This window comes from Photinus pyralis, unplaced genomic scaffold (genome assembly GCF_008802855.1).
Source record: "Photinus pyralis isolate 1611_PpyrPB1 unplaced genomic scaffold, Ppyr1.3 Ppyr1.4_LG5, whole genome shotgun sequence".
Lineage (NCBI taxonomy): Eukaryota > Metazoa > Arthropoda > Insecta > Coleoptera > Lampyridae > Photinus > Photinus pyralis.
In genome coordinates this window covers 4376292-4400288 of record NW_022170596.1, presented here as the reverse complement: position 1 = coordinate 4400288, position 23997 = coordinate 4376292, and the positions used below count along the sequence as shown (strand labels likewise).

The window sequence follows — 23997 nt, the reverse complement described above, 5'->3', positions numbered from 1 at the left end:
ACTGTGACATTGACAACAACATGAAGTGACTCTCAGAAGCTTCCTTGTGTACTAAAGTTTTGCTTTTTAATATTTAAATTTAAAAGGAAAAATTTTGACTGCCTACTTTACTTTCATGACTGTTTTAACACACGCAAATTTCAGTGATTCTCGCTACACATTGCAATCGCGTCAGCTACTACGTAAATGAGCACCGATAACTGTTTTCAGCGTAACAAAAATATACTGGGGCGTTTAAATAGTTTGTCCTTGACGGTTTACCGCTGTTAATTTCTCTAAGGAAAGCGTTTTATTCGATGTTAATTCTTCTTCTTAAATTCGCAAGAATTCGTATTTTTTCTGCTTATTAAATTTTAAGTTCCAATAAAACCAAAGTACCCATAACCACAACTGGGTTCTTTTTTGTGCCCGCAACACACACACGCACGCGGTTCAGAACCATCTGCATCATAAATTTTTGAGCAGTATGAACCAACTTAAGATACTTACACAAAGCAACTCAACTTAAGAGCTAAAAAACAAGTTCAGGAAGGGAGTTGTGTTGTATGTATGTTACACGGGCGCTACACTCAAAGTGAAAGGCTGAGGATCATCCTGACAGCAGCAGCCCTCTTCGCCGGGACATGCTCTCTAAATCATATGAGACTTCTTGTTATACGTCTGCGCCAGACAGGAGGTGGGCAGGACTTAGTTCTCGACTCTCTTCAATTATTTCTAGCGCTCTTGCAAACGAATTTGAACCACCCTGTACAGAAATTGTTCCTTTGCATTGAAATTCCGTTCACTCGTCTTCTCACGATCCAGAGAATAATTTCATGTTGAATTCGTAGTTGTAATCAAGTAGCCCTATATTTGAATATGATACAAAACCCCACCGAATGCTCGTTTATTTAGTCTCACAATTCGCCTACAAAATAATTAACTGGGAAATCGGTCCTCTATTTCGATACCCCATAGAATTTCTATATGATGTCCGGATGCTAAAATGCTGTCCTCTTAGAAATCTCAACATATTTAACTTTACAATAAAATTTCGAAAAAACAATTTCAGCGCAAATTTAGAGCTACCGTTACACCGTACATTGTACTTTATTCGCGGGAGACTTTTAGATCTTTATAGACCGATTTGAAAGCCACTCGTAAACCAATCACTTGTTCCCGCTCTCATAAAACGATCCACTAAGTCAAATCCTTGTTAAATGCGAAGGCAGTTTAAACTCACTTTCAAGTCTGAACATTTCATTCCATTAGGCGAGATACCCGTAATGCAATGTAGATTCATAATATGTTATACCCTTTGATTATAAAATACAATTCAAAGGTTATACCCATTGTGTAGAGGAGTTAAGATGCCCGGATATCTACGCAGATTTTGAATAAGAAATGTGTGAGTTGCTGGATCGTTTAGCAAAATTATGCTTAAAGATGCATTACAAGAGAACACCACATTATACAGGGTGTCCCTAAAAGGTCTGTACAACGCGCTACCAGGGGTTCTTGGTATTAAAATAGGACGATTTAACCCAACTTACCTCTATCCAAAAGTGCTTCGGTAAGGCGCTATCTACCGCCAAAGATTAAAAAAAAAATCGTTATTTTTATTTTATCGGAAAATGGTTTTGCCGATTAAAATGAAATTCGGGATCTGAATGTCTAATGTAAAAAGGGTCTTTGTGATATCATCGTTTTGATTGTAGTTGCTATGTAGGTGGTAAAATACTGACCATCCACATCTGAAGAGGTCTAAAACTTTTTAACTACTATTTTGACGGTTCTGAATTTTTAGACACTGATAGACAGTTTACTTGCAAGCATTTTTTGTCTCTTGATGAATATCGCTATCTGTGATGGTTTACGAAAAAAAAAAAATTTAGGCATGATGAATGGCATGCACCATACATGCGATTGTTCCTCAAAAAATCAGAAGATGGCTGTGAAACCTTAGAGTGTCGTAACGTTTGTTTGTTGTTTCTTAAACTTTAACAATTTACGTTTTTTTGCGACCATTTCCACGACAGTATCCAAACACTAATAGCATATCAGTTAACTCTGCGTTACTGTATTAAAAGGCCATATTACAATTTTAACAATGAAATTTTAAGTCTTCAAGCAAAATGTAAATTGTTAAAAGTTGAAGAAACAACAAACAAACGTTACGCCACTCTGTTTCACAGTCATCTTCTGATTTTTTTAGGAACAATCGCATGTATGGTGCATGCCATTCATCATGCCTAAATTTTTTTTTCGTAAACCATCACAGATAGCGATATTCATCAAGAGACAAAAAATGCTTGGAAGTAAACTGTCTATCAGTGTCTAAAAATTCAGAACCGTCAAAATAGTAGTTAAAAAGTTTTAGACCTCTTCAGATGTGGATGGTCAGTATTTTACCACCTACATAGCAACTACAATCAAAACGATGATATCACAAAGACCCTTTTTACATTAGACATTCACATCCCGAATTTCATTTTAATCGGCAAAACCATTTTCCGATAAAATAAAAATAACGATTTTTTTAAAAAATCTTTGGCGGTAGATAGCGCCTTACCGAAGCACTTTTGGATAGAGGTAAGTTGGGTTAAATCGTCCTATTTTGATACCAAGAACCCCTGGTAGCGCGTTGTACATACCTTTTAGGGACACCCTGTATAATCTTGATTACATGTTTCTGAAAGGACCCATTCCATTCTGAAAAAAAATTCTCAGATTATTGTTAATGATTCTAAATGTATGTCTTTTATTTATGATTTTCAACAATTAAATTTAGGCTAATTATTTTTTATTAAAGTATACCATTTTATAATAGTTTAAAAGAAATCCAAATTTATTGAAATTACCTATTAATGCACAAAAGTTAGGGATTAAATCCAATAAAAACGGGTCGGTATTGGAAAAAAAGGAAATAATCGACGCAAAAACGATTTTCCTACGTTTGCACGCATGTCATCGCTGTATTAGACCCGAATTAGGTAAGTATGTTTACATAGTATCTACAATCGATAAAACGGAATGTAGGAAACCATACTAATAGTGCTGCATTGTGGTTGGCATACTGTAGAGGATTGTTGATGTTGGTGTAATGGGTATGCCAACAACAATGCAGGATGGTTTCTTACATACTTACTCCGTTGTATCAATTGCAGATACTATGTAAACATACCTAACTCAGTTTACATCGTGCGTGCAAACTTTGGAAAATCCTACTACAAAGCAGCATAAATGTTACCCCAAAAATGTGGTAAACGTAACTTACAGCTTAGTGATCGATATGTAGTTATAATAAATGAATACATTCTACTGTCTAATAAGTGTGATATAGCTTGAAAGGCAAGGTAGAATTAGGTAGAATACAAAGAGTGGATTATTCCATATGACAGCCGAACTGAAGCACGCTCTAAAGATCGTTCCCCTGTATGAATTTACGTTACTAATAATACGTGGTAATAAATTCTAATCAAATTATACAATAATTATCGACAAGGAAATATTATCTATAACGTTTTAATAGATCATTATACTGTTTCTTAGTTACTAGCAAAGTGTAAGACCCGACTAAATAATTTGTTCGTTCTTAAAATATTAAATCTAAAGGTATAAAAATTTCGGAATGCCTCAAGGATAATTTTTGCAAAAAGGACTATAAGGGCGGTGAACTTCGGATGGACTTATTTTATGTGGATTAGATAGGGCTCTGCATGTCTTATAATCATTTCCTTCTATCTCTATCATCTCCTGGACAAAATATCCTACTGCCAAGTGCGATAGCACCTTGCCACATTTTTTAATATATATTTCAATATCATCTGATAGGGATTTACACCCATTAGGAGACAAAGCTTCTCTTATAAATTATTGACATAATTTAATTGTTCACTCAGCAGTACTTAGATCACAAGAACACAAAGATGGCGGCAGCAGTTCTAATATGATGACGGTAATCACTTCGCGGCGTGTCCCCCGGTGTCAATTTGAAGGTACATGCGCATAAAGAAACAGGAAAAAAATTTTGCCAAAATTTACAGCTAACAGTGCACACTATATTGACTCAAATTAATAATTTGGGAGACTCAGTAGCCTCGATCAACTTTCGAAAATTCCAAAGGATTCACTACACAAATTTTGATTAACACCTGAAATAAACCGTGGCCACGAAAAGAAAAATCTGACATGTAAACTCTATCCGGTTGGCACAATGAATTCGAATAAACAATTAATTGAAAATGACAAAAATTTATTCCGAAACACATAAAAACATATTATAACAAAATCCCTAAAAGAAAAGTCTTACAAACCTTGTTTGAGCATATTACTCCGCACGCAGATGTTCGACCAATAAAACAAGAAAACCTAAAATTACATACAGTTTTTTTTCTTAATAATTCAGATAGGTCGCTTCCGATATTGAAGCGAATTTATCAAAGACACAAAAACAGTCGCTGACAGCTACAGGCTTTCTTTATTAAACTGAACTCAATGACTCGAACTAGCTTGATAAATATGAAACTTTTAACTATATGAATGTTAAACTTTTTAGAAAGAGAAAGAGAAACAAATGTACAGGTTTTTTAATCATCGCGAAACTAGCAGCTCCCGTTTACTCGTTGTTTTCAGTGTTTAACGAAACACCATGTCTACCATAAAATAACTCGTAAAATAATTTCCTTCTTCCGGATTTTCAAAAACACCGGGAATCACAACAGGACGCACCAAGCGTTCCCACATTTCCAATGTCAAACGTGCAATTCTTTGAAACACCTGCATCCCTTCACTCGATAAAACGCGTGCGTTAATAAAATTTCGCCTGATCAAAACTCCTTATCGGAAAACAACTAAATAAGTCCTTTTATAAGATACGCAAACTTGATCATATATGTGTCTTACTTAATAAATAACAAAAGCGATAAAGTTTAAAACAAAAAATTACGCATCTAAAAAATTTGTAAGAGGAGAAACAAATACGGAAATATAAATTCAAGTAAAACAAATCAACTCAATCTCTTATACAGGGTGTTCCATCATTATTTTTGACGTTTGGACGTCTACATGACGTTGCCTACAGAAAAATCTAACGGGCGATCAAAAATGAGTTGCTGCCGAGTCGATTTTGAAAGTTTAAGTTCGATTTCCTATGTAAACAAAAATTCCAAAGGTGACTCGACAGCAACTCATTTTTGATCGCACAGTACAAGTGCAGCAACAGAGAGGGGAAATCGAGAAAACAGAAAGTATATGGCGTAAATAAAGGAATCATTGATTGATATTGGTTAAGCAGAAACCATCTGCCTTCCAACAGCTAGTTGGATTAATACGAGAGATCCCGTTTCCTAAATGCACACCAGATTTTGGCTATTCCTTTCAAACAAAGCACTATTTGCAAATTTATATTTTTTAGTATTTATATACAGGGTGATTCCTATAGTACCTGCCACCGTTTGGGAGCGTGTAGGTGGTGCGTAGGGGAGTATTTTGATATAGGACACTTGGGGTCGGAAATCTAAAATAAGGGTGCCAGAGCCAAATTTACCTTCTGGAATTTCGCGCCTGTAGGTAGGCAACCCAACCGGCCGGCGGTGCACACGGAGCGATCTCAGGCGGCGATGTGTGGCTGACACTTGATCAGAATTTTGTTTAAACCCACGAAATCCCGTCTGCAACGACGCGTATCAAGTGAATAAACACTATGGCAATAGTATAATAATAGTTGGCTAGATGTAGGAAGTGCATTGAGAACAACGGTGGCCACGTTGAACACTTGTAAACGTTATTGCTTTTGACTGTCGTTTTCCCTCCTTCCCTCCCATGTCGCTTCCTCGCGCTAACTCGCTCTGCATCGCTCCGCGCGAAACGTCGGTCGGTTGGGTTGCCTACATACAGGCGTGAAATTCCAGAAGATAAATTTGGTTCTGGCGCCCTTATTTTAGATTTCCGACCCTAAGTGTCCTATATCAAAATACTCCCCTAGGCACCCCCTATACGCTCCCAAACGGTGGCAGGTACTATAGGAATCACCCTGTATATTTATTGCTTTGATTTTTAAGTTCCATTTGCTTTATTTATGTGTCACTCAACGAGATCGTTATTTAAGGCTCCTCTGTAGTCAATCCGCCATATTGGAAAAATACAGGGAAAAATAGCTAAACTTTCTTATGAAATGCTGCTTTTGTAGTTGAAGTCTAACAAATTCTCGATAGTGGATATTCTTTGCAATGATGAAAAGAACGGCGGTACTTAAAAAAAATTGAAATATCCGTCTTAGTTTTTTAGGAAAATCGACGAATAGAAAAATCGTTTTTCGTAAATAACAGCCGTTGTAATGGGAGTAGAAAAACCTACAGCACCAATTTGGAAATCCGACAGAATTTTTTACGGCGGTAAGTACTTATAGTATTTTACATTATTAGCCAGGTAAGTGGGTTTTTACTGGCGATAGGAGAAGTTGACTGGCGAGCCGTTAGGCGAGCCTGTCATCTCCTAGAGCCAGTAAAAACTATTACCTGGCGTATAATGTACAATATTTTATTTGTTACTCATTTGTAAACGTAAATAATTAGTTCTTAAATTGATCTTGAAGAAATGTCTAAAATATCATGTGATCCATGTAACAGAGACTTCGCATTAATTCTGGCCAATGAAATTACTAGATTACTAACTTGTAAAATTTTTACAGGTCTGCTGCCAGTTTTACAAGTCTGCTGTCAGTTTTACAAGTCAGTAGCGTTTAAACATGACGTTTACCCGTTTGCGTTTTGTCTTGTTAATCAACGTTTACAACTGAGTAACAAATAAAAGATATTATTTCCATCTATTATGATAAGGCATATATTTTAAAAAATAAGTTCCGCGATTTTCAGAAAAGAGCGCAACGTTAACATAAAGGTAGGCAACTCAAATTGCACTTAAAACCCCTAAGGCGATATCTCATTACTTGCAATGCAAGGGAAAACAAAAGAAACTACCTGGCATTATCCTGGCACATTGTTACCTCGTTCCTAATGACATGGATTAGATAAACTACTATATAATTAGCTAAGGTTTATTTTTTTTATAGAAATACTTTTTTATTTCTAAAACATTTTTCATTCTATCTAGATAAAAATGTGACTCCTTTTTGTTTTTTTAACATTTTGTACCACGAAACTGCTTATCTACGTGCATAAAAACATTAAAAAAATGTGGTAGGACAGGACAAACGCATGACCTCGACATAAGGAGAAAGCACAATACCGCAATTCCTATGTAGTATCCTTACAAAATACTTCAGAAGTCTCAATTAGGCCCCCCTCTTTTTTACCCTTATCAAAATAGGGAGTTCGGGGAAGAGAGGGACTAGTATTATCCATACTCTAATGAAAGGTCTCAACAAAAGGAATCCGCATTTCTACCTTGATCGGTTAGAATTTTTATCTCTATAGCAAATTGCCGGAGGAGGTACTCACAAAGGGCGATTGGGACGTGTGGAACAAATATATCCATTGGTAAGTAAGATCAACACGATAAGAGCGAATACAGTTTGTCGGAGGAGAGGCAGAATGAATCGTCTGGACGAGAACTTTTTTTAAATAAGTAAATAATAACCTAGTAATTATAAAAATGTCTAAATCAAAGTTGATAAGTAAAATTGATTAAAACAAATAAACGGAAATGTTAGCAAACATTGCGAATTTTTTCCACTAATTACCTTAGAATCAAGTAATTTACAGAAGATCTCATTATAGACAAATGGAGTAAAAGGAACAGGTATTTGTGTAGCTTCATTCAAATATTGACCTTTTCAATAAACTTGTTTACATAATTAGTCCTTGATCATTATACCTGGTCTATTGTGTTTAACAATAAATGAAGAAAATATGCAAAACTGAAAAGGATAGAATTATACCGTCTTCGCACTCCACGAATATACGTAGAAATGTGTATTGTTGGTGGTCTAACCAATTGCAATAACATTGAAATGCAAATTGACTCAGAGGAGCCTTAATATACAAATTTGATGAAAAATATCCCTGTTTAAGGCAAAAGTTCCCCAATTTATAACTTTTCCTTCGGGAAACTGAGCAGGCTATATTTTTATTGCGTCCCATGCACTTACCATCCACCTGAACGGTCATCGAACGAAATAGCAAATCTCATTCACATCATTACACTTCTTCATCATTCACCGTATTATTTATTGTTATTTTCAATCTATTTTTATTTATCAATTATTATACGAGTTCTTTAAAACTATTAGCTTTATGATTAATTTCTTCAGCCTTGCGCTAAACCAGTACGTTACAAGCTCATATCTCAAAGTAGATAATGGCAATAAAGACCAATAGGATTGTGTCAAAAAGTGTAGACTGCTATTTGTCAGTACTATTACCATTGTATACAATGCTATTACCTAATGAAATGGATCAAGTGTAGGTATTAAAGTCTAAGGTATATAAGGATACTGGCACTAGGAAATTCATAAACATAACCAACGGTTATTTCATTTACTACTTTCACATGAAAATAATATTAAAGAGCGGCGCATGAACACAGAAATTGCTGTATACCTACAATGATTTTCCCAAAGAATCGATTATACCTAAACTTAATCAGGAAGCATAGACTAAGAAAGCAGAGGATAAATGTCGTTACGCTAGGGAATTGTTGGCTAATAAGTCAGAATTATACTAAACTTTTAGATTTTAACCTAAAAGGGCTAGCCGACGTGAAGGATAAATCCAGAATAGGTACATAAAATAATTGGCTGTAATTAACCAACAACTCTAATTTCAATAGCAAGTACACTTACACACATCATGCTTTGTAATTTCCAATTTTAATCCCAGAAAACGTATCGATCGTAATGCGATAGCCGATAGGTGACTCACAACTTCGTGAAAGCCAAAATGAATTTGTTATAGAGTAAATTTAATTCCCTCTCTAGTTTTGCACTATTAGGAGTATTAAAACCGCCATTTATACGTTTGCACTAATTTGGCGACATGAACGAAAAATGTGGCGCACGAATGGCCTTAAAAATTCAGGAAGAATGAATTTCACGTAATGGCTTGTTTCGTTGTGAACTAAAGGCAACTATAACAAAGGTCTAATAATACCATAAATTATGAGCAATAAAGGATTAGTGAAAGGAATTTATTGCTAGGAAACAGTAAAACTGTAACGATGTAGTAAAAATGACATGGCTTTTAGAGGTAGACGTTCAGCGGTTAACCGACGCACGGACAATCGCTGTGCTGTGTATAGTTCAAAATGAAACAGTTCCGAGTCAAATCACGAGACTCGATATGCATTTATAAAAGATTGTGTTTCGGAAGTAATACAAAATTAAGGCTGATTTAGCAAGTTTTCCGTCGTTGAATGTCTCACAGGTGGCCTCCGCTCAGGTTTCATCTCAATTTCGAATGAAAGCTTTGACTCTTTTGATTGTAACTGACAAAAGTTAAAGCCATATAGTTGCCGTTTAATGTTTTGATATTATGAGATGAGGTCAGCGAAAATAAATCAATAAGGCCTTTTCATTGACACGCATTTTTCGATTTCTCTTGAATTTACTCTACATTTTTTATGAATTCATATCTGAAAGAAGGAGGGGTATACCTAGCCCATAAATCAAAAGATAATAAATTACACTTCGAATAATGATTTATATGTTTATTTTTCATGCTAATTGCTCAGTTTAGTGTAGTTCTTAAGCAGTTTCCGCAGATTTTTCCGTTTTCCGCAGAAGTCGATCATGCATCGGTACGGATTACTGACCAAGTTACGTTAACAATTACGATACATCATTTACACCTTTAAGGCTGGTTGTACAATGTCAGTTTAAACTTCAGTTTAGTTTAACTGACAGATTTCAGAAACACGATTGGCCAACTTGTGAAATATTAGCCGATCAAATCCTTTAACCTACAATAAAATTTATCTTTAAACTGAACTTTAAACTGACATTGTGCAACTGGGTCTAAGAGGTATTTAATGATACGCTTTATAATATGCAGAAGTAGTTTCATAAATCCAATTTTTCGGATGCTTATCTCATGGCACAATTGCCCAGATGGTCGGTACAATCAATACAATGGCTTAAAGGTGGTCTGATAAGATTGACACAGGTATTCCGCCCAATTACATTAATACCTTCGTAAAGAGACACCCTGGTAGTTTTAACCCCCTCGAGTTGGGCTGGTATTCTTCAGCAGGAAATATCCAGTGGAACGATGCTCGTCTTAAAATCCCAAACACAGTTAACAAAGTTAATGAGAGGGCGCAGAAACCAATCACTACGAATACGAGGTAACAATAATTAAATTAAGTCGGCTCAACAGTTAGATATCGGATGTCTGGAAAGGAAATGGACCAAGATAACGAAGCGTTAGCAAATGGCGTACCTTTACCACGTGTAAAAGATTTCCATTCACAACCTTCAATACAGAAATCGAAAAGACTCATTTTCAAAATCAGAATTAATGGTGAATCGACAAAGATGGAACAGTTTCTCGGTTTCTGGAACGAATAATAATGTGATCTTCCCTCCCACTAAAAGCTCACGGACTTTATTCTTAGCATTCTACTCGCCAAATACACCCTAAAGAATTCTTATAATAATAAACTGTTTTACTCTCAGAATTTTCAAAAATTGTAACTTAACAAGGAAATTTCGAAAAAAATTTAAAGCCAAATGTAGAGTAAGGATTTGTTGTGGCTATTATAATATTTTCTTTTTGTTGTGGCTATTATAATATTTTCTTTGGATTTTTTCTCTCTTTTTGGTGTAGTGGTCGGCTTACTGCATCCAATGCGCTTTAGCAGATTTATATTTACAAGGAATTACGCCGAAGATATGACACAGCATTATATTAGCATGCAAGTATATTCTTTTAGGGGTTTGTCCTCTCTCCTCCTTTCTTCCTTTCTTCTTTTTTTTTTATTCTTCTTGCTTTGTACCTGAATATTTCGACCTTTGATAAATACACAGAACTTGGATCACATTTTATTTTTACATGGAACAGCTATTTTGAGTTTGACCGGCATAGAATTTTACATGCTAATTTTTCAACCCCATGCCCACTTGACAAGCAATGTTAAAAAAACGTTTGGTACGTTAAACGAATGTTGCATTTTGAAACAAATCATCAACGTTATACCAACGATACTTGAATGGCTTTTCTTTCTAAACCGTGGATACGACGTTTTTGTAATGTTAAAAATTGTAACCTTTTGGACTTGCGTCGCTGGAACGGGACACTATTACGTTAAATCAGAAGGCTAACGTTATACCAATATTACTTTGGCAACGTTTTTATGGAAAACCTTGTTGCGATGTCATTATAATGTTAAGTAATGTGATGTTATTAGCGTATGTTGACGGAACCATACATAACTACGTTAGTTCAACTTTTAAAAGCTTAACATTACAACAACGACATTTTGGTACTGTTAAATTGCACAGTTACAGTAACGTTCTTGTAACATTAAAAATGTGCCTTTGGGAATTGCGCAACGAAAAAATAGCTGGTCGGTGACTCATCATTCAGTTTATCTTCATTTGCAGTTTAACATGTTTGTTGAATGTTGGTTTTCTGCGAACTGAGTGATGTGATTCAAAATAAGTGGAGGATAGTTTGAGTTAAGTGCTTAAAAATTGTGAAGTTTTTTGGGTTAGACATTGGCGATTGTGGTTTTTTTTCATCAAGGATGAACGACAACGACTTCAACAAATAAGCTGAATAAGCTATCCATTTACGGCGATTTTTACGTGTTGAATTTCTCTTTGTATTTTCCACCTTGTACGCTCATCTTTTTATTTTAAATCAAACAGTTCTACCAGGGCTCCTCCTAGGCGTTAGCAGTATGTAAAAGTAAGTAAAAGACCTAAATTATTTTATGGATGTATAACCTTACTTTTTTAGAATCTTTCACAATGTCTTTTTCACCAAAACATGACGCGTTCGTCTTAAAGGAACATTATCGAAGTGCAAGTCTACAGAATGGAACATCATGGACGTATTCCATTCAGTCCTGTCGCCAGCAATTCTATCAAGAATTTCCTGATATCCAACGTTTTCCTACAAGGTATTTTCCATTTACAAATACTCCATGATGCCGAACAACAGTTTTACGATGATCGATTAATTAGCAGAGGATCACCACGTTCTCCAGATCTAAGCCCGTTAGATTTTTTTGTTCTGATTTTGAAATACAATATTTTTCGAAATCGTCTGCACATCACTGAGGAACTTCAAAAAGCAATTGAAGAGGAACTAATGAACATTACACCAGTAATGTTAGAATGAGTTTTCGATGATATGAAAATATGTGTGTAACTGTGCATTCTTTATAATGGTGGGACATTTTTAACAATTTTGTGAAGTGATTGATGTGAATGAAATAATTTTTTATACATTAAATTTCTGGTAAAAAATTATTTGAATTATTTTGAATTTGAATTTTTTTACATTGTGCACTTTAGCATCAAAATGCAAAAATGTTTATTAAAGTGCACAATCTGTGACAATACTAAATTACGTTTATGTCATCCTTGTACATTGACGGCCGGTATTATAAAGCCAGACTTAACTTTGTTGTCAGCTAACGGTGTTGTTAAGACATTCCTTAACAACACTGTTAGCATACAACATAGTAAATATGACTTTAATAATACCGACCGTCAATGTATAAGGATGATATAAACGTAATTTAGTATTGTTTAATAAACATTTTTGTACCACGTTTATACAACATAAGAGAGTTACATCGCATTGGCGTTTGTTTTAAACGTTCAATTAACGTTAAATGCTGATGTTATAAAGATGATTATGATGTAACGTTTGCTAAACGTAGGTATTTAGACGTTACATAGAAACGTTCTTGAAGGCGGACATTAGCAGTCGCGGTGACGTTAATAGTAAGTTAATGGTACTTATACGCTAACGTTACAAGTCACCATTAAACGTTTATTAAACGCTAATGTTGCACAATTTTGTCATGTGGGTGTTAACTTCTATCTTCAGGAGAATATGCAATCCAGTTTTGTAGTAAAGCTGTGGGAGCTGATAAGTAAGGAAAAACCTAGCAATAGTGTTATTTATACAACCAGAGAAGAAAGAAGAGTTTTTTTCTCAAGTTTTACACATAATTTTTTCTGAAACTACAATCAAAATTGTAAAATTATCGTATGGGATGATGAAGTTTGACACACAGCAATCTAGATACGGGTATGTTCCAATTTTAAATGTCATTATTAAGATTAACGCAGCAATAGTTTGTTACTTTCCACACTAGAGAGGAAAATCACATTTTCTTCACCCTTTTTAGAAACGAAAGTTGTTTTTAAAGTAGTTTCAGAAAAAAATATTTTTTCTTCCACTTGCTTCAATTTCAAATTTCTAGTGGGTTGAAATTTCGACTGTCATTTGTCGTTTTGATCGGACATTTGTAACGATTCAACAAACTTTCACAAGGAAAGGAAGTGATTTTCATTTTAAAATTTTGCTTTATACAGAGTATTACTCCACAGAATTGAATAAAATAACAGCGCTAGGCTCTGTAATTTTCACAAAAATAAAAGGTAATAGGGGTTGAAAGATTAACATGTAAAATCCTATGGTCTTAAAAAAACTTACTGTATAACTTAAATTGAATTATTCCATTGTATCATACGATTTTTCGTGTTCGAGTTACCCGACGTACCAAATTTGTATAGATAATTACCTCGCATTTATATGCCCCGCTATCACTCCCTCTCTGCTGCGTTGTGTTTTATCATTGCAGCTGATTTAACCCGTTCATTTTCTTTACCCTTTTAGCGTTATCAAAAAACCGAACAAGGATATTTTAGTCTACCTTGTTTCCCCTCGGTAAATATTTTCTCTCTTTTTAGCGCATTTCCACAAAAATAAAAAAAAATGCGCTATTGTGGCCACTTTATCCGTCCGTCCGTCCGGCCGCTCGTTTTGAGACGCTACTAGTTTTTTATCTTAAGAGCTATTGTTCTACTTTTTTCGCTATTTGCTTCGTTATGGTGTCGAGTCTTGCACCAAGGAAGGAATTTTTTCTGTACCGCTTACAAAAAAAGTTATTGGAAAAAAAATAAAAAACCGTTTTTTACATGTTCCATCATTTTACACTTTTGCAGTTTATTAACGATCCTAGAGATCGTTTTTAATGCATTGCTGTCTGTCGTCTGCCTGTTGGTCTGTTCGTTTGTCTGTCTGTCCCTCTATCTGTCCGTGTGAACGATAACTTTGGTTAGAAATGTCTGATCGCTACACCTCCGTTAGTTATGAACTGAATTGCTTGAAATTCAATATGGGCATAGCTTTAGCCATATAATACGCAATGTCAAAAGTTGAGTGGAATCAATTTAAAATTCACAGTGCCGTTTTCGCATCTCGACCATTTATAAACCGAATTGCAAACTTTTTTAATTATAAAAGTAGGTATTTAAATGAAATTCGATACATAGCCACTTGGAACAAAGGAAAATCTAACGTTAACTTCAAAATTTAGGTTTACGCATGCAACTCTTCTTATAAACTGAAATTGAAGTAGCACGTCAAAAATGGATTGCCCATGTGCAACGCTATCTTTCATATTTGTGGCCGGATTTTTACAATTTTAACAAAAGTTGCATCTTACAAATAGGAAATGAATGCAAGTGGAAATGCGCTTTATGTAAATCGTTTAAATCGTTTACGATTACTTTTTAACTTGTTTGATTTTCTATAAGACAGTGGCGCTCATCCGGTTTACTCATTTATTTTTGCTTTTTTGACTAGCCGTAGAAGAGAACCCCTTAACCACCTCGTTCCACTTCTACTTTGCGTGAGCTTACCGTGCTTAACTAAAGGTAATTTTCTTATCAAAATGCATGTAACAGGCCTATAAAATCGAATGAAAAGGAATTTGTCAGAGATCGATCAGGGGAAAATTTCCAGCAGATTTGAGCAGAACTCTCCAAAAATTTGTAATTAAATGGTCAGTTTTAACCAGTCGAACTCCTCTCTTCAACAAGCTGGCTCGTTATCAGCCTCTTTCTGCATTGTTCCATCAAGTTTCATCAGTAAATCCCGTTTTGGAAAACATGGTCTCATTACCTATTCATATTTATCCACACGATTTAACATCTACATGCATTTAGATTTAACTACTGCGACTCATCCTATGGCCATCGGTGCTCCCTCCTTCAGTTCGCAATTATCGTTGCAATCAGAGGATCCACGACTCTTATGATGAAATTTAACACGGTATTATTGGCAGTTCAAGGCGTGGACTATCCGCGCTTGGTCTGTTTCGAACTTTCTGTAGGGGGACATAGAATTTACGTATGCTAGCAATAATATTTAATTATCCAGCCGAATCATACCCCCTATTTTAAACTCTCCTTTGAATTGAGCGACGAACTTATACATATTATATACATATACATATCCCACTTAAGTACAAGGCCCCATCGAAGTTGTTAAAACTTGCGAGTACGCATATTGTTTTGTATTAATTCACAATAAAGAACATCGAAACTTGTGCGAATTAATTTCTATTAGCTCTAACTTTCTAATTGTAGACTTGTCCCTTTCACTAAGTTGAATTATGCAAATTCTAATGTAATGCTAACTTAGGCAATTACAATACATTGTTCCGACAATAAATTCTTAATTTCATTTTTTTCCAGGTAAGAGCATATCGTTTCAAATCCACAGGGAAATAGCGTAGGTGAGTATAGTCATTTTTTATATACCCAATAACGTTGTGTTTGAGGTAGATTGATGTAAACACGAGGTAATTGGCAAACACTGAAACGTGATTACAATAACGACACACGCGCACACGGCATGCTACACATTACCCAAATGCGATATCAAATAGAACCGAAATTCAGTGGATTACAGATGCAGAAACATTACGGAAGACGTTCTACCCAATCTGCGCAAATATGCACTTCTCTACCAATTTGCATTATGCATAATTGCAGATTTAATATTAGCACCTTTTTTACTTATTGACGTTTGACTAGCGCGTGCTCGTTTGAAGGAGATGGGGGGTTTGTTACAGACTGACGTATAATCCCTGTTTCATTTTTCGTTTATTTCGTTACCTCGACGTGTTTACATCTTTCTAATCTTCCACACGGAGTAGGGCATTAAACCAGAAATAGAGAATTAAGGTCTTACGAATTCTGTGATGTTTCTTTACTTTTAGCGTCCTTAATCTCCCTTTGGAAGCTTTCGGGTCTTAGCAGGTTGATGAATTAGGTAATCAATAACTGAAGCACAAAAGATAACCTTAGCTTAGCGAGTGTCTTGTATATTTTATAATCGATAACATAGTCTCTTCAGTGCTTTTGGGATAAATACAATTCGTCTCACAAGCGTTTGGCCGGAACAAACACAAATTTGGTCGTTAACAAATCCCATTCAAACTGCGTTCAGCGTAAATAAACTTTGTAGGCCGTAAAGTACTGACACATTTGTATGACTTAAGGGCCTTATAAGTCCTTAATGATCACCAAATTCCGGAAGACTGAAGAAAGCTTTTGAAAGCTTGAAATCTTGAGTTTCTAAAAAACCGTAACAAACATAGCGTAAACCTAAAATCTCCTATCGAGTTATAAAATTTGTTAGGCTCTTAAAGACTAATAAAGATCTCAAAAGCTTTAAAACAATGTAGAAGAGGATTCTTTTTGGAATAGAAGGCTGTAACGATCTTAGGGGTCCTGGAACCGACCCTGCCTTTTGCCTTACTCTATAGGGGATTTACGATAATTCAACCGGTTTAACCGGGTTGGTAGATTTTGCTATGGTTACAATTATTGAGACAATTGTTTCTATGGTGATTTCTACCAACCCGGTTAAACCGGTTGAATTATCGTAAATCCCCATACTAACATAATATAAAGCAGAGTCATATAATTTTCATGTCAAAACGACCTTCATTGAACAAAAAACCTGGCACAACACACACAAATACAAGAAATAAATCTAGGACAAAACACATCGTGCAATAAAAGTTACTTCAACAAATTAATGACACAAAATTCATGTGGAATAATAAAAATAATACAAATGGTAGACAGATAAATTAATTTAGTGCAAAAATACATCAAACACATCTACGGTTCAATTTAGGCAAAATAAAGCCATTCGTAAAATGATAAATTGCATGTACATAAAAAACATCAAACTCCCTACTCCAGCATCGGTCACAATTAATTTAACACGAAAAGTACATGTGAAAATGCCGGAAGTATTCATATTAAACATACTAAACCGAAGAAAAGTTAATTATAGTCCCTTTTCTTTCTCGTATTGCTAAAATAAAAGTGCTGATGTACGCGCGAGATAAGGAAGCAACACGTTACAGTGAAGAATGGGAACTGTTGGGGCACTTCCTCCATGGAATAAACGGTTAGTCAAACCTACAGGGCAACATTACACTGATAATTTACTTCCATGTGAACACATAGATAAATACATAATGAAACAATACAAGGACATACCTGTACAGTGTACAGCATAGCAAACAAACATTATTCAGTAACGCACTCATAAAACAGACTTGGAGCACGCAATGCTTCTATAAACAAACATCAGCCTTTTATGCAAAATGTAAATAATAACAAATTGTAGCATGAAATTCAATGGTTGATGGTTAGTACAAGAAAGAATAAAATGATTACTACCTGTAACTACACTTTCAAAACTGAACAAACAAAATATATATTGCGTAGCCCGGTAAGTGTGGTTCGGAAGCCGAGTCATCGATACTAATTTTTTTCCAGGATTCGTCGCGAAAATACCCGTCCCGGATGCTGCACAGAACGGCCAAGTCGAAGACTTTTCACGATTTAAGTATATACAGAACGTTTCGTATTTGGGGTACATGACGTTGCACCGCTCCCTAGCTAAGATCAGATGGATAAAAAAAGATTAGCGTTAGAAGGTACATTAATTAAGTCCTAATTTGTCACATTCTTAGTAAACTTACTTTCATCGAAATGCGCGGTTATATTACTTCATATTTCCTCATTCGTAATGGTTTAAGTTGGCAAAACTAAAAAACCTAATGAGTTTCAGTCCAAGTGACAGCTTAATTTTTTTGTAAAAGGTTAGGCCATATTAACAGTTAATGTAATAAAAGTAGTATAATAAGACAGAATTGTAGGTTTACTTCGACATATACACGAAATAAGCGACACTTCCATGTGGCAACACTATAATAAAACCACTTAATCTAAACATCAACGCCTTAGAAACGGAGAACGTACTAGCTAGAGGATGTAGACCGCCTTGTACATCCGAGGTGCTCCCCGCACTTCTCGCGTTTTCCCCGGGCCGCCTTTTTCGCATCAAGCGCCGTGTTCACCCGAGAAGGAACAGGAGACCTCCCGCATCTTCCATGGGCCGCCTTTTCCGCATCGACCACCTTTCCGGTATCGACCGCCGTGTACACCCGAAAGGAGAAAGAGCACCTTTCGCATCGTACATGGGCCGCCTTTGGGCATCGGCCGCTTTTTCCGTATCCGCCGCCTTAATGGTGGAATTTTGTTGCAACGTCCAGCTTTTGCAACCCGACGCAACCTTCACAATGGTACAATGCTCGCCTGGAAGATGCAGCGGCCAGATGTAGGCTGTCACATCGCGGCGATTCGAATAAACACACAATTATTGGATTAACAATACTAAAAATTTATTCGGAAACATAAAACAATTAAAACAAAATCCCTATAAGAAGGAAAAGCTTGCACAGCTTGTTTTTGGACATAAGACATAACATTTAACGTAAACACAAATACACGCTCTTTACCGTCGCGGATTCCAGTATTTACGGAAACGCCACTTTCACTATCAAATGAATTTTCAAACCAATCGCCGACCACAATCAGACTTGATAACGCCAGATTCAACAGGACGCGACCCCATTTACGCCGAAATAACACGAAATTGTTCGAAAGACCATATCTCTTCTAACAGCGGTAAGAACACGTGCGTTAATTAAATTTCGTCCGACAGCAACTCAAGATGTCCCTAAATTTTAACGAGCAATTCCACGTTTTTACAATTGAATACACAAATACAAATAAACAATTTGCAAAAGCTATCAAATTTCAACAAGAATTGCGTAATTCCCAAAAATTCCAAAGGGATACAGAGCCATAAAAAGAAAGTCGTGTGATTATTGGACGCACAAGAGGACGTTTTGTCATCAATGCGTATTCCTTCTTTGAGTCTGGTTGCACTAGGTGCAATATAAATCGAAAATTAGTCAAATTGGTTGATTACGATACTATACATCTTTAAAATGTATGGTTAGAATGCAAAAATCGTGTTAAATTTTAAGGTGAAATGTTAATCGCAACAACAACTGTAGATATTACCTTTTAAGGGGCACTGTTTAGTATGTGTTAGATTCGGCAGCTTTCCCAACATAAAAAATGCGGAAATAGCATGAAAATTGCTCCTTTGGTTTACTTGGAAACTAAGAAGGTGACCCTAAGAGTGTTAGAGTAAGTGCTTTAATATTTTAACGTTATAGGTGTTCGTGGCATGTACTTTTAGGGAACATAATAGGAAACTGAGAGGTTTTATGGCCACTTTTCTATTAGTTTCCATTAAAAAATACCCTCGAAGACCTGCGAAAGTTTTAAGTGAAGAAGTACGAGGGCTTTTATGTGATTTCTTTCATAGAACGTTGAAAGCCAGCCGTCATACGATATTGTAACTGACAACTGCTTTGTTTGACGTCTCTTCATTTCGACAAAATCCATTTCGGTTGTTAGGTACGTCGACTTTTTCATACGACATTACGTAAGACAGTTACGAGTGCTATAACAGTTTTGAAGGGAAATCGGTTGTATAGAAGGAAATTGTGGAATGTCGCAATTCGGAGAAGGAAAGTTTGAAACTTTAATCCGAGCCTAAAAAGTAAATTCGCGACTGCTTTAATCGTACTGTACACGGATTGATAAAAGGATTACGACAAAGTAAATTTTTTTCACCTCCATTACACGGCCGAATAGTTATCAACTTTATCAACTGTTTTCGGAATTGTAAAACAATGCTCATCACAGAAACAAAGATAGGATTTAAAGATTAGTTTGCGCTTAGTAAAACTAAAGGCAAGCTGTTAATTTATCGCAAAGGAGATTATTATTGTAATGGTTTAAAGTATAGATAATAATAAAACTCAATTAAGAGCTTTACACGGATTATACCACTGGATTTTGTGCGTGTTCTAGCTATGATAGTTGAAAGTAATGACATTTATCTTGACCAACGTTTAACTCCTGTATCAGATCCTGCAGATGTTACCAATATACTGGTAAGCATTGCGTGTGAAAATAATGTTTTTCTTTGTTTATCTTCCTCAAAAGTAGTGATTGCAGAGATGCATTACATTTATGGGTTACAATTACAACACGTAACTGACTGCTTTGTTGTGCCAACTCAGCAAAGAAACCTTTCACGTGTCTTTAAAGATAGCTAGATTATTGATCTAGATTACAAATATTTATCTACATTTTCTTATCTTTAAGCTACATAAAGTTCGCAATAACCCTTAGCAAGCGAATTTATTTGTTTAAAAAATTAGAGCTTTCTAGGAATAAATGTGACAGCTAGATTGATACCTGTACCTAAACGTAAGGGAATTTGGACTGTATGAGGGCGAACTCTGCTTTCAAAGGCGAAAATCGTGTCATGTTAATTTGTATTTTCACTTGGCAGTATTTTTGAAAGATTTTTAGGTAGGGGTCTATTTTTTGTCAAAGGGGTGTTTTGTTAAATACGAGAAATTAACAGAAAAACGGTTGCTGGGGCTTGTTGCTAATTCGCGACGGTTGGAAAAGTGCGTACGTTTCTTTACATTTGTTTTATGTGTTTCGGAATAAATGTTTGTCATTGTCCATCAATTAATTGTGTGTTTATTTGAATCCACTGTGCGACCCCGATAGAGTTTTCGTGCCAGATTTTTCTTTTATGTCTAAGAATTGGTGTTAATGAAAATTAATAGATACTTTGAAATTTTCGGAAATTAATCGAGGTTACTGAGTTTCCCAAAGAACTAATTAAAAGTTAACATTGAGATTTTTGTTTGTGACGGGATGCCGGAGAAAAATAATGGCAGTTCTAAATGTAAAGGTCGTTTTGTTTTGAGTTAGCTCTCGAGTTAGCTGGAGAGAGGTGTTCTGTGAGTGGTGACCGCATGCCTTTTCATACAGTAATATATAGAATTTTTGTCTTCTGTGTATAAATTAATACAAAAAAATAGGTGTATGTATAATTGTGCAATATGTTAAAATCGCATGCCCGATATATTAATTCGAGTTGCTGTGGATATTTACTGTCACTCCATTCAGAGTATTTTTGCCCTGCCAATGGCAACTAGTACTTTTTTATACGTTGCCAATTGCAATGCACTGCCGTCTAAAATGTCAAACTTTTCTGTCATGGAATTAGTTGAGAAATGGCATGTATTATTGACGTTCGAAGAAAAATAAATTTTAGGATTTTTATCCCAACTTCAAAGCTCCGTATCCTGGAACATATTCCGCCAAAGAAAATGATTTTTTTAGTTTTATAAGAGAACAATTTTGTGTCGGATTAACTGTTATAGTGCTAGAAGTAGACATAAAAACAGTCCAAAAATTTCGAGATTTGTTTGGTCCCGTGAACCTATCACAACTTTGTTGAAAAAATGGCACGGAGTACCACTGAACATCACTGAACAACATACCTTGCAGATCTCCAGCAGAGATTCCTTCGCAGTGGAAAATTCTTGTAGGGCCCTAGGGCCAGGTTAGCGTTCTTAGTATGGGCAGTTTCTACGTGATATATAACGCGACTAGATTGTTTACGCGTTCTCAACACATTAACTGTAGCTCCGCTTCCACTAACTTTTTAATGCTTAACAATTTCGCTATTAAAATTCTTACAGATCAACTAAACGCTATCTGCCTGTTTTCTAACTTCCTCTTTCTTATATTGCCGTGTAAGCTTGAAAATGGAACCAACGCAAACTTGATCACTCGCGTCTATAAGGGAATCCAATGAGTGTACAATGTGCGTCAAAAAGATGTACCTTAAATGAAGCTGATTAAAAAAACGTTTGATTCTAAATAACCTTCTGTACTACTATTTCCTTCCTAAATTTAAAATTTTTTATTCATTAGCCCATTACTAACTAACTTATATCAGGAAAAAAATGAGAGCGCAACCTGTCCAAAGAAGAAGTAAGCATGCCTTAAGCCAACTGATTCAAAACAAATTTAATTCTTAATAATTTACTGTAAAAATCTAGTAGATGTGAGTAATTTCATTTTGTGCTTCACCGATTGAGGGAATAGAGGTAGGCGACGAAAAAATTAAATAAGGCTATAATTTACTTAAAAGATATTTTCCTAGAGGGTTAAAGAATGGCCCAATAGGGAACACCCCTATAAATATTTCGTAGCGTCGAGTCGCTCCATTGCAGTGCAGTTCCACCTATATAGTGCGCTTTTACCAGCCTTTCTTGATACGTCTTGACTGATAGAAGCCATATCAAGTGGGCCCAAGTCATTTCATTAATACTGTTTTGAAATTAATGTAGTGTCCGTTTTACAACTGAGCAAAACCCATTTCTGGCAACAAATGGAACCCAAAATTACTCAAAATAAATAGTCAAATAGCTCAAGAAACGTTAAACTGAAGATCGCACTTGTAACAGAAAATGTTCGGCACAAACGGGATTTTTCCTTGGGGTGTGTCACATTCATGTGACCGATCACCTTTCTCAAGGTATTAACACATAAAATTCAGTGTTTTTAAATCAAAATTACAGCAGTACCATTTGTATGCAATGTCCTTCTCCAATGCACCCATGTGCTTGCCCCAGTATTCGAAAACCTCCGCTAACTTTGGAACAGCACATTGTGTGCAGACAACTTAAAAATGATTGGTTAGAACTTAAGCAAATTCAGAAGACAATAGAAAGGCGCCCACCTCACGACGATTGCGCATTAACAATCAACTGGCCGGAATGTTCGACGAATTTATTTGTAGAAAATCGCGTCAACTTGCCATTAGCACACCATTTACGAATGTCATTCAAATCTGATGTTGAAGACACAAAGGGTCCAATGCTGTTTACACGAAAAAGGCTGGCGTTAAAGAAAACTCCTGATTTGCAATGGCAACCCAAATGGTTTAGTGGAAATGCCATGGAAAACGAAGAGACATTGGAGGTGGGTGTAACAGCGGATCTTGCGGGTAATGGTACTTCACGTCGCGAGCGAAGAAAGAAAGACAAGAAGAAATCGGCTTACTTACTCGCGTATGAATTTTCAGATTCGTCAGTAGACGACAGCTGTGAAGATTATGGAGCAATTAATAAATATTGAGAGGTTACATTACGGTGAAATAAAAGTCTCAATAACTCTCCAAGTGGTAAAAAAACTTTGCAGTATACTTCTCAAAAATAACTGATACATTAAACGCGTATAACTTTATTTCTTTCACTCGTCTAAATATCCAATCTACTTGTCGTTCCAACATTAGCGTATTTAAAACTACCGGTTCCTTAATGGAGATAATATTTTCTTTTAGCTGAAAACTATTGCTTTATCTTCACAAATTCAGCGGAATTGCGGAAGTAAACACTTTCTTTTCCTGTAATTTGTCTGCAGGTAAACTGTATCTACATAACCAAGATTGCATTAAAAAAATCTACTCGTGTTATTTTGTCACAGAATACCCCCATTAATGCACCATGTCAGCACAGGAATTTCCTCTGGGATCGCTCGTTTTGTTCGCTAGACCCATCGATAAATAATCACTTTACTGACTTCATGCATCATAAACAATTACTTATAACATTGTTAATATATCTGTAAATTGGGATTAAATTTTTCGGAGTCGTATGAACCCGAGTATGAACCAACAACAATCAAGAATCAATAGCAGAAAATGAACTCTGGAATCCACTTTCCTTTTGCGTACCCTGAAGTGAATATGTAACACATAATAATATAAACCC

At 35.7% G+C, this 23997-nt stretch overlaps 2 protein-coding genes across 3 annotated transcripts in view; both read left to right on the top strand.

Moving 5' to 3' along the window:
- The window catches only part of LOC116172759 (alpha-2 adrenergic receptor-like), a 150370-nt gene extending 131853 nt beyond the window's left edge, over positions 1-18517 (top strand). Inside the window, exons 2-3 of the mRNA XM_031490022.1 lie at positions 17765-17834; positions 18363-18517. Coding sequence (XP_031345882.1) covers positions 17765-17834; positions 18363-18517 — 225 coding nt within the window. The remainder of the gene's footprint in view (positions 1-17764; positions 17835-18362) is intronic.
- A 4006-nt stretch (positions 18518-22523) lies between these two features.
- Positions 22524-23470, top strand: LOC116172226. 2 transcript variants are annotated; one of them, XM_031489396.1, is made up of 2 exons: positions 22524-22760; positions 22807-23470. In XM_031489396.1, the coding sequence occupies exons 1-2, from the start codon at positions 22693-22695 to the stop codon at positions 23360-23362; spliced, it is 624 nt and encodes a 207-aa protein (XP_031345256.1). In that variant the 5' UTR covers positions 22524-22692; the 3' UTR covers positions 23363-23470. The 2 variants fall into 2 exon arrangements, with proteins under 2 accessions (XP_031345256.1, XP_031345255.1); XM_031489395.1 differs by having other exon boundaries at positions 22804-23470.
- Positions 23471-23997: the final 527 nt, after the last annotated feature.